Source organism: Pocillopora verrucosa, chromosome 10 (assembly GCF_036669915.1).
Source record: "Pocillopora verrucosa isolate sample1 chromosome 10, ASM3666991v2, whole genome shotgun sequence".
Lineage (NCBI taxonomy): Eukaryota > Metazoa > Cnidaria > Anthozoa > Scleractinia > Pocilloporidae > Pocillopora > Pocillopora verrucosa.
Window position 1 is genome coordinate 12,290,424 of NC_089321.1, and position 11,868 is coordinate 12,302,291.

General features: G+C 39.6%; 1 protein-coding gene and 1 long non-coding RNA gene across 2 annotated transcripts in view; one reads left to right on the forward strand and one right to left on the reverse strand.

Moving 5' to 3' along the window:
- Window positions 1–766: 766 nt before the first annotated feature.
- On the forward strand, window positions 767–2,847 carry LOC136283792 (uncharacterized). Its single transcript, XR_010718909.1, has 3 exons — window positions 767–816; window positions 2,328–2,420; window positions 2,524–2,847. It is a non-coding gene; the product is annotated as an uncharacterized lncRNA (long non-coding RNA).
- Window positions 2,848–2,915: 68 nt separating this feature from the next.
- Window positions 2,916–11,868, reverse strand: part of LOC131798268 (uncharacterized) — a 16,116-nt gene continuing 7,163 nt past the window's right edge. The window contains exons 3-5 of the mRNA XM_059115931.2: window positions 8,835–11,868; window positions 6,661–7,609; window positions 2,916–5,793 (exon numbers count right to left, since the gene is read on the reverse strand). The exon at window positions 8,835–11,868 is cut by the window's right edge and continues 831 nt beyond it. Of these exons, the coding sequence (XP_058971914.2) occupies window positions 5,775–5,793; window positions 6,661–7,609; window positions 8,835–11,868 (4,002 nt within the window). The 3' untranslated portion in view covers window positions 2,916–5,774. The remainder of the gene's footprint in view (window positions 5,794–6,660; window positions 7,610–8,834) is intronic.

The following is an 11,868-nucleotide window of genomic DNA, read 5'->3' on the forward strand; positions in this document are numbered from 1 at the left end:
ATTGCAAAAACGAACTATTGACCTGACAACATACCTCCTCAACACAAGCGACTAAATACAGGAATGGCTCCGACCTGTGATTGGATGACAAAAATAGTAAAAGTTAATAAGTTATAGCTTAACTCCTTGCTCGTGAGTATTGTTAACCGTGTGTCTCGAAGCGGAACAATGAAATATCAATGCGAGTAAAAACACCGATGTATCAAACAAGAAATGGTTACTTACTGACGAAGGGAAGGAAGCCTTTCTTGCTCAGCGAGGTCGTACAGCGATATTCCGGCGATGAAAAAGTCATGTGCTGACTAAACTCATTTATAATAAAGTTCAGATATAACGCGCGCTGTCATTGGTTGAAAGAGCGTGCTCTATGAGAGTATAGAGCATAGAGCTGAGCTAAAGCTGTCACGCCATCTGCCAATTGTACCATGTTCGACCTTTTCCGGGACTTCTTTTTAGCTCTTTTTCGATGATTGAAAGTGAAATTTCGGAACAAGCGAGCCAGCAAGTAGTAACAGAAGAACCAAATAAAGGTTTGTAAACATACCAGGCGCCGCTATTTACGTTATTAAAACGTGGGCAGATACGAAAATCCTCAAAGGAAAAACAAAATAGACATTCCGAGTTTTAAAGATTTTCACGCTCAGTTAGATTGCAAGCTTACGTACGGTAATGAAAATCAAACACAGCCAACACTCGTGTAGCGGCACCCGTGTTCCGCCCTTTTTTACGTCATGTATGCGTCGCGGATTTCTGCTCATGCGCGCTAGTTTTGTTATGTTATTGACCACGCGGACCGATGCTAGAGCCCGGAAAGGCGTAAGTTTTTACCTTTCTGCTTGCCGTTTTCCAGTTTTTCTGTATACCAACTGTACATCTGTATATCTAGTTTGACAGATTCACTTCTTTAGCGATTTGGAGATGTATTACGCGTGTGGATTTGTGATTAAAGCTATGATAATCTGTTCAATTCAAATGTGTGTTTTGGATTTCGGACCCGCGCTGGCATAACTCGTATAGTCTATAGAGTTCAGAGTTCAAAAACAAAACAGAACAAAACAGAAATGATGAAAAATATAACCAAACTGGCATAATTGTTAAAATTCATACTAATCATGGCGATTCTGAGCAAATATGATCATGCTGAAGTCCATCGCGGCTTACTTATCATGGCGATCTCCGGTCATCACAGCAAGCTTCAGAAACTACATCGGCCGCCCTTCGAGTGAAAAAATAAGGGCTCGCTCTGATATCCTTTCCAATGTGTTGAGTGGAAAGTCACTTCAGTCACTGCAGCCGAGTTTTGCGGCGCTGTCATCCCGAGCGATCTTCATGTTCCGGTGAATTCGGCTGTCGTTCATTTAAAAAACACTCGCCTTTAACAGTTTGTTTTCTACCTTGTCATGTGAAAAAACCCGCGTGTTTTTATGAGCCATAATTCGGCTGAAGTTCACAGAACATTTCACTTCAAATTCTGATTCAAAAACTTCAGGCAAAAGCGTTAAATTCGACCTGCCGAAGAACTGGGAAGAAACACTCGACTACGTCTCGTGTTTCTCCCTACACTTCTTTCGTGCTCTAGCCGCTTCCTGCGTGCTTTATAACAGAACAGAGCACAGTCAAGGCTTCTCTATTTGTTAATTAGTCAGTTCAGGCGGACGATCAGAGACTGGAGCCATTCCTGTATTTCACCGCTGACAGGAATAGCTCCGACTCAAACGTTTATTAATTTTTTTTTCAATAATTTTTTAATAATTTTTAAACAATTTTTTAAAAAAAAATTTTAAAAATTTAAAACTAAACTAGTGAGCAGCGCTGTGCGAACAGTAGTTGTAAAACTTCTTTATTATCTGACGCGTTTCGTCTAACTGTCGTAAACTTCCTCAGGGAGTTTTACATAAGCCATTGTTAGCGGCCAATGTGGGGGCCAATGACCATAAGGGCTTGGCTGGACCTACGAGCAGGAATAGGCAAAGCTGTGAACAATTTGAAAATTTCTTCTGAAAATTTTTAAGGCAAGGTGAGAAATATTTTTTTGAGCCACGGTTTGAGCTAAAAATTTGGAAAATTGAAGCGTTTTTTTACAGACGATGCCAGAAAGTAGTTGGCAAATTAGGTTAGGATGGCTCGTGTACTTTACAGAAAATGTGGTTTATGTTCTACTCATTCTTTCTTAAATTTAAGTGGTATAAATTCCTTGTCTAAAACAGTAGTGTGATACAATAGCAAACGAGATATACTCGTTCCAATACAGCGTCATGTGATGAACAGCCTTCATTAATTTTAGAACAAGTTTTATAAAATCATTTTACTCTTTCTTGTTATGGCAGAAAACTGTTCGAAGATTGGTTGTACCATCACTGCAAACAGTCAAGGTTCTTCGACATGATTCAGTGCGAGAGCTACTGCAACTGGCTTGAATGGTAAGACGTTTTTTTGGTTTGGTTTGTTTTTTTTCCTTTTTTAGGTCTAGTGGAGTTGTTAGAAATTACCAAGCAAAATCAATCCGCGACTTTCTCCCTTTAGGTGTTGTGCAAAAAAAGATAAAGAGCCCGATGAATGGATTTGTTCATGTGAACAACAACCTAGAAAATCAGTTTTCCACGAAAAAAAAATCCCTCGATTGCGGCCAAGCCTTATTTCTCCAGCAGAGCACGCTGTAAATTAAAAACATTGGTCGCAGCGTCACGCAACATTGCGTGATTTTCCAAACGTGTCATGCAGTTGCTGCATTATTTTAAAACTTAGAAACTACATGGCCCTGTAGTAATAAAAGAGGGCTTCATTTGCAAGCACTGTAGACTACAACCTAATAAATCGCTCTTTCAGTTTTTATCTCAGTGTTTAAATTATTTAGCCAGAACGAAAAAAAAAATTAATATACGCATGAGTTGGAGCCATTCCTGTCTGCAGTGAAATACACGAAAGGCTCCAGTCTCTGGTCGTCCGCTTAAACTGACTAAATGAGTTTTGTCAGCGGAGCTTGTCAGCGGATGACTTTTTCATCGCCGGAATATCACTGAACGATCTCGCTGAACAAGATAGACTCTGCCTTCTCTTCGTTATGTAAGTAGCCATTTCTTGTTTGACTCATCCGTGTTTTTACATTCAGGTATTCATTGTTCCGCTTCGAGACACGCGGTGAACAATACTCACGAGCAACGAGTTAAGATATAACTTATTAACTTTTACTATTTTTATCATCCAATCACAGGTCGGAGCCATTCCTGTATTTAGTCGCTAGTCTCCTCAACTGTGGCGGCCATTGTCATGCACGGAAACAACGTGCGTGACAGCAGATTACGTGAGACCTAACAAGTTTCCCATTTATCACGCGATAATTTCCATTTATCGTGCGATATTTTTATTTTATCGCGCGATAAAAGAACATGTGGCATGTCCTGTATGGGTCACCGTACAAAAGTCATTCTTGATCTTAATCACTCACTAATGTTGTTACAGATTCCGTCCATGTAGATTATGTAGACAAAATCTGACAAGCCAAAATTTTTTTTTAAAAGCTGTCTATCGTTACGGCAAAGCTGATTTTCCATCATATCATGCGATAATATCGACTCGAGTACAACTAACTATTTGCTGCAGCTGACATGCATATTCCTAAGATGAAGCTTAGCAGATATAAATCAGGACCACCTTGGATAGACAACGAATTTTTAAAGTTAGTAAGGAAAAAGAAAGCCCTATGGAAGTGACTAAAGGTGAATGGATCTGTTGAAACGACCTCTAAATTCAAGTTTTTGAGACAAGAGACTAAGAGTCTAATCTCCTTCAAGTATAGTCCGTATTTGAAGTCCCTTTAAATGAGGTCGTTTGGATCGCTGACAGGGGATATGCGAACCTATGTAATAGATATCATAGATGTTGAGAACCAAACTGACATGTTTTGAGCAAGCAGCTTTTAACTATAGGGTTAAATACCTTTAACCCGTAAGAGCGATTGGCATCTAATTTCTCCTCAACCCTTTACACCCTAACATCAGTATGCATATTCTCCATACTGTTCTCTATACATTTCCCGAAGCGCTGTCAAGGAGTATTTGTTAAAAAACCAAGAGCTTCATTAGTTGGTGATCATTTCATTGATTCTCGTAACCTTAATGTTTGATTCAGGGGTGATATTGTAAGGAGAAATTGAAAGCTGCTCACTTTTAGGGTTAAAGGGTTAAAAAATCACACCTGAATCATGAATAGAGAAAAGGATCACTAACTAAAGAGGCTCTCGATTGTTAAACAAATTGTTTTTTGTTTAATAAATTTAAGTACCTTGGGAAATAAATAATAAACATTAAGGAGAATATAGATTCTGATGTTAGGGTGTCCTCCTGTCAGTTCCCCAAGTTATAGACTGTGTGGTGACACCCTTAAATTTCAAGCTCTTACTTGGTGTAAAAAACACTGATGACGTTGAAAAATAGAGAACAAACAACAACAAAAAACCAGAAGAACGTTAACAAGGAAACCAGTATAAGCAATAGATTGATAATGCGATGTTCTGTTATGTGTCCTGTGTCTTTTATACCATGAAAGAGCAAAATTTTAGGAGGTGATTCAAATTAGGAATGGGTGAGGTATTTTCTACTCTTAATTTATAGGGTTTCCTGAGGTAAAAGTGTTTTGACTAGTTTATTTCATTAAGTATGCTTTGCATATGTTCGTTTGCATTTTAAATTTTTTTTCTCATTTATAACTGCAAGGATATTAGAGAGGGAGATTTCCTGGTATTGCACCCTGGTGCGATTGACCATGCAACGATGCCCTGACACACGGACACCTTACCAACTGACTACTAACAGCCACCTACTGGAGGTTAGGGCTATGGCCACAGAATTTCACATCGACTGGACATTGAATCCTTCTCGGTTTTAATTTTATTGTAAAACTACTTCACTTTGAGTGACTACAGGCCCACCTTCCCGACAAAAGAAAGTATTTTAAAAAACAAAGTACCGATAATGTCTTCAAATTTCAAAAACATACACAAACTAATTTATATCCGAAAATCAGCGCATTGAATATCCTTTTTTTTCTAAAAAATAATGTTCAAGAAACGATTCCTTCGCGGTTATTCTGGTTCCATCTTCAACCAGGCCGGTATAAGCTATGTACACATCCAATGGATATAAAGTTAGCTGGTTACCCACATTTGAAACTACCTCCTTCATTAGAAAAACACGAGAGAATCACAGGTGGTACCACAAGATATTTCTCTCTTTTTCTCCAACAGTCTTACGCTGTAAAAGTAATTTTGCAGAAAATGACTTTAGAACCTTTCTGAGCCTCAACGAAGAACTGTACAATTTGTCAATACCTTCTCCGTTTTCATAGAGGAATCAATCTCACGAGTTAAACGAGTCGCAAATCAACACTTAATGAGACGCTTGCTGCACTCCGCTTCCATAGAACAATTTTCTTAGCTTGTAGCTGGCTGATTAAACACCAAAAGAGCAATAAAATAGAGCGTTAAATGTTCGTCTTAAGTTTACACTAGGAACAGTTAAAAATGCTTATAAGTCTAAACAAAAATATTTTGGCAGCGTGAACAGCTCTCCAACTTATCCATGGTCCTTTAAAGAAAAGTATAATTAAATCCTTAAACAGCTTTGCCACTAAAATCATTCTTGTACTCGCTCCAACCTCGATCAGCGGTCCCTTCTGTTCAGAGGTCAGATCGTAACCACTCGAAAGCAAAGGAATCAGCGGAATACAGGTTTTCTGATCGACAATGTCTTTCCCAACTGTAAATCTATGTAGATGTCTTATTTTGGTAGGTTCAACCTAAGGTAAAAAATTCATCAATAGAAGTTAAGTCAAAGGCAACATCTTATAATAAGTAATAGAGTATTTTCAGTTGTATATTGTAGGTAAATTAACACCAAAACTGCATTTTTCAAGGGCATCTCTTTATTGGGTATTCTCATATGGCATCAGTCTCACTATTCGTCTATCAAAAAATCCTTCGCGTTGGTAAAAGCAAAAATCTTGCAAAGAAAGATAAAATATCGACGTGGTATCACCAAGTGTAACAGTAAAACGCAGAAACGGCTTATTGAGAAAAGTTTGAAAAACAAAAAGTGTAAGAAAACGAGTAAACATACATGTAAACAAAAAAATTCAAGCCGACAATAGTTAACAATTATTCACCGTAGTGGAGGTTAATGATGGTAGACATTAACCGGGATCAGATTTTAGAATCATTTTCACCCACAAAAAATTGCTGAATTTCCAAAATCGATGAATTTTTTACTTTAGAAATCGTCTCTACAGGAGACATTTGTCCTTAATATTTTTGTTGTTTTCGGAAATTGCAACAGTTATGATTAATTGGTAACAGTTATGATGTTAATTATAACTATGCGGTCGTCCGATTTTGTTAATCACTCGTATGATTGCAGAACGAATTGGACTCCACTCTGTCCTATTACCATTATTTATCATTAGTATCATCATAGTTATAATTATCATCATAACTGTTCTTATTACTACTGTTATCATTATTATTACATGTACCATCATCATTATCGCTATCATTATCACACTATTATTAATATCATAATTGTTATTACTACTATTAATACTAATAACATTATATCATTATCCACATTATTCTACTTCTGTCTTCAAATAAACTTTGTTTCAACTGACCTTTTCATGTTCTTCTTCTCTTTATCGCCTGGCAGCTTCACTTGAATGATTTCAAAATGGTTCTCGGAGTTTTCAAGGACAATTGCTACCAAGCGCTTACAAGGATAAGCTGCAAAACTTAGAACATATCGTTCCTCAACAATTTCACTAAGGAGATCACCAGATATAACGTTGTATAATCTAAGACAAAAACCTCTTGGATAATTCAAGCTGACGATGCAGTCCTCGTTACTGATAAACTTAATATCATTTGCAGCCATGATCTCCAATTCACAAATCACTTTTCCCGAAACTGCGTTGAGGACGTAAGAGCCAATTTCATCAAAAATGACGACGTATTCTTCAGTGGGAGAAAAAATAACAGTTACGTATAACCCGGATAGATCTAATTGAATAGAAGTTTCCCATATCACTTGGTTTTTACGCCACAGCTGCAGAGACTCTCCATCAGTAGTGGTTAGCACTTCACATTTATTATTACATGCAAAAAATGCACCACCAAAATTTGCAATCGTTGACACAATTTTTTCATTCGTTGTATCTAGAATGATCACTTCTCGTCTGCCATCATCGTCATTCACCGTTTCCAAGGCGACTAGTTCCTCTGATAAGGGTACAGCAACCCTGACAAAAAAGCCAGTCCACCTTTGCATGCAAGCAGACAACTCAGAGTTCCACAACTCAAGCGAGCTACCATTTGTTTCGAATAGGACACCTCTTTTGACGGGCACAAGACGAAAACGCCTTCCGATAGTCAGACATGCCTTGCGACTAACCCTTTTACTTAAAACATCGCCAGTCACAAGATTTATTCGCTGGATCCTTGTACCCACCACGGTATAAAGAGAGTTACCATCAACAGAGAAATAAACGCTATCTGGTAGTCCAGAGTAATCATCTCCAGCAGAACCGTTTTCCTCTATGTCCTCAAGTAGAGGTTCCTGATCATCTAGGAAAGAGAGAACAGAATAAGGATCAGGGTAATTTAGTATTATCAACTGAGTTGAGAGCGTAAATTGGCCATCGTAAAGATTTTAAAAGCTAACTCTCGGAACGTCAACGTCAGCTTTTAAACTCTTTACGGTGGCCAATTTACGTTATCAACTCATTTGATAACACTAAATTACCCTCAGACATGGTTTGATGCTACTTTGGTTTACAGATTTAATGATTGTAACCGAAGAAGTTACAATTCATAGACTCAACGTTTCGACACTCCTGAATTCTACTGAATTCAAATGCGATAGGAGGCGCTCCGCTTCATTTCCGGATTTTGGGAGGAGGTTTAGCACGCCTGAGTATGTTGTGTATGTGGCGTAAAAACCAAGTATACACATATATTTCTAATGTCCTAAAGGCAAATGGCTATACGAAAACCTTTCTCCGTAACTGCCAAAAACCAGTTACAACTAGTAACTCTCTTGATGAAAGGGAACTAGCGACTGGTTTTGCTGTTATTCCTTACATTCAGGGTGTTACAGAACCCATCAAGAGAATTTTGAATAGCCACAACGTTTAAGTTGCTCAAAAACCTTTTCAGACTTCGGGGCATATTTTTGCCAAACCTAAGGATCCTGTCACGAAAAAACAACGAACCGACGCCATTTATTCTATTCCTTGCAATGACTGTGACAACGTATACATCGGACAGACCAAACGTCAGTTTGGTACACGTTTCAAAGAGCATCAAAAAGCGGTTTTCTTTTGCAAAAAGGAAAATTCAGCTTTATCGGAGCACACATGCCTAACTAACCATACAATTGGGTGGGATAATTCTAAAATTATCACCGCTAATCGGCGTTACTACCAGCGCCTTTGTTTGGAGGCTTGGCATATTAACTCCGCCCACGCTCCTCGAAATCGTGACGATGGCGGCTTGCTTACTGACGCTTACTTACACCTCGTCAGAAAAAAAGGCAGCTAATTAGTGATCATATAGAAGGACCTCTTGTTGCAGCGTTTAGATCACCCCTGATGAAGGCACTAGACAGGAGTGTCGAGACGTTGGGTCTATGAATTGTAATTTCTTCGGTTACATTCATTAAATCTGTAAACCAGAGTAGCACCAAACCATGTCTGATTGTCCATCTGGTTGCCGTGTGAACTTTAATATATTAAATTACCCTGTTATACACTTCCACCGACGCAGCACCACAGTTTCTTTAGAAACTTACCCCCTTTAAAATAAGGATCAGCTCCATTCTCTGATAAGCTGCATAGACCAATTTCCAATCGTTGTGATGGTTCATCGAGTTTGAGCCTCTTTTCTGATGGGTCATTAAATTCCGTTCGTTCTCCCACAAAGTCATCAAATTCACCTTTCTTTTCCGTAGAGTTGTTAAGTTCCATTGTCTGTTCAACTAGGCCACCCAGTTCAGCCATCTGTTCGAGTAGGTCGTCAAGTTCAGCTCTCTGTTCTGATGGATCAACAACTTCAGCTCTCTGTCCTGACAGAACATCGATTTCAGCTTTCTGCTCCGGCATATCGTTGATTTCTGGTAGGTTATGTTCCGTTAGATCGTTATTTTCGGCTCTCTCTGTCGTAATGTCACCGGGTTCTGTGCTTTGTCCTGCTTCATCGCTACTCTCACCTCTCCACTCCCTTATGTCATTAAGGCTACACATTTCAATCACTTTACTGAGAGGGGAAACTCTTAGTAACAACTGCTTTTTCAATACAAGTACAAAATCTACAGATGGGAATTTTCTTAAAGATGAATTCCAAAAGGGATCTCCTGACAAGAAACCACTCTCATTGCAAGTTTCAAATTCCGAGGCGTACTGGTAGGGACTCGTCCTAAAAAAGCGATCCAAACTACATATTGACTTAGTGTTTCTGTCAATATCTAAACAAAAAAGCTTGGGCTTCGGAGACCAAACATGTTCATCCTCATCCAAAACCAAACAGAAAAAAAAACGGCTGTCAGGAGTTAACTTAACATATTGTGACCAAGCAGAAGCCCATATCAGAGTCTCAAATCCATCATTCATGTCAATGAGGTATACGCACTTGTCAGAATCGACGATCACCATCCGTCTTCCACTAGCAGACCAAGCAAAAGATAAAATTTCGCATTTGTGTGTAAAACGATAAATTTCGCTTCCATCTTTTAGACTCCACTGGATGACGCAATTCCTTCCGTCCAGACAGTCAGTCAGCAGCGTGGTTTTGTCACCAGACATTGAACAAACTTTGAACCGGCACTTGCTCGAACGGAAAAGAGGTTGCACGTCTCCGACCAAGGTATAACCCTGACACAGAGTCCTTTGCAGGATCAGGTTTAAGGTTGGATGGAAAACTACTGACCGGGAAAATGGATGAAAGGAAAACCCACTGAACCCACGGCACACCCATAAATCATTCTCTGATACCAACGAAGGGCGTTTCCACATTGGCTGGGCAGTACGGAGCGACCACAGATGAATTGTGCCATCGAAACACTCGCAAACCAGGTAGTCCTGATTTGGTGAGACATCAAAGCAGGCCACCCAATCTGAAGCAAAAAACCGCAGTAGAACATCTGTTCTTTCCTCCTTCTTTCGCAAATATTCCATATATGGTAAGTCCGCATACTTGGTGTTCAGCAGGCTTAATGCCTCCGCAGACAGTTCACGTCCTCCTTCATTCAACAAGATTTGAAAGATGGCATAAGGAAGTTTTGAAAGAGTACTTAAATGCTTCCGCAACAGCAGCAATAACGTCTCGAGGGCTTCTCTGCAATTCTTTGACAGACCATTTGTATTTTCCTTCTCTTGTACGAAAAGAATATCTTCAGTGGCTGCTGTACTCTTCACAGTTAGCTTTGCATAGACCAATTCTAGGTCCAAAACATAATTCTTTACAATGTCGTCGAGGCTACACGGACGGGCATTCTCTTCTACCTCAAGTATATGCTGAACACCATGCTGCAAGGCATACCTCGACGTCTGTTTCAGTGTTGAACTCTGGATCCCTTTAAGTTTCAATTCATCTAGTTCATCTCTGCAAAGCTTTGCAATGACGCGATGACTTTCTTTTCCGCTAACAGTAAACTTCTTTTGCCTCGAAGTAGACTCCTCGACCAACCAGTCCTTGACTGACTTGTGAAAGAAGTTAATGCACTCGCCCTCAATGGGTAGAAGAGCCGAGATACAATCAACTGCGTCTCGTACTTTTTGCTCATCAGCCGACGACCATTCTTTTGAAAGGAACAACTTATAAGCAAACTCGACGGGTAATGGTTCTCTTGCTGCCACCATGGCATTTAAAAAATCAAAGAGTTGCTCTTCGGTGATACCCAGTTCTTTCTGCATTTCACTTTTCAGGCGTTTGAACTGGCCTTGATAAACGGACGAAATACCAGATGGCAAGCCGCTGTTGATCACTTCAGCAGCACTCATACCCGCAGCATGCCTCTTAATGAACTCTGTCAGGTAATAGGTATATAACATGACTCCTTCTGACTCTTCAACAAGCTTCTCCAAGAGGGTATCTTGGCAATCAGATTGCAGGACATATTCCAGTTGCTTTTGAAAGCAAAGCCTAACGTCCATCAAGTTTTCTTGATCGTTTGGGTCTAGCTGTATGGGATTTAAGTCTTGAATCTTCTCTGAGATGTTCATTTCAGGTCGCGTTGTTACCACAAATCGAATCCAGAACGGAAGTGTCTTGAAGTAATCAGCAATCACATTCAAAAGCTCATTACGCCCCTGGTATTCACTTTCGTCTAAGCCATCTATTACAATGAGATGGATAGAGCCTGGGTCTTCCAAATCTGAAAGAGGTTCTCCAAACAAAAATTCAAACAGTTCTTCCACTTCCATGTTTCCAATTTCAACGCCCACATTTCTCGACAACTTCTTCACGATAGCCTTCTTAAACTCTGGCAGCGAGTCTGAAAGCTGACAGGCTAACGACTGCAGCATCACTTTGGGATTCCTTTGGCGTGCCTTGTTATGGCGACAGAAGTGGCTCCCTGACAATCTTCCAGCCTCTAACATCTTTTGGCACAAAACAGCTGAGATTACAGACTTTCCCATTCCTGCGTTCCCACTAATAATAATCACTCTATTTGGAGAACTTTTGTCGTCTAACCACCTCTCAACTTCGTTAAGAATCGATAAACGAGTTCCCTCAACATATCTGCTTGCATGGCCTCTAAGTTCACGTAAATTGTCAACCTTTGCTAGTTTCGTAAGGACTTCGTCACCTCTAATGCACTCCTTCTT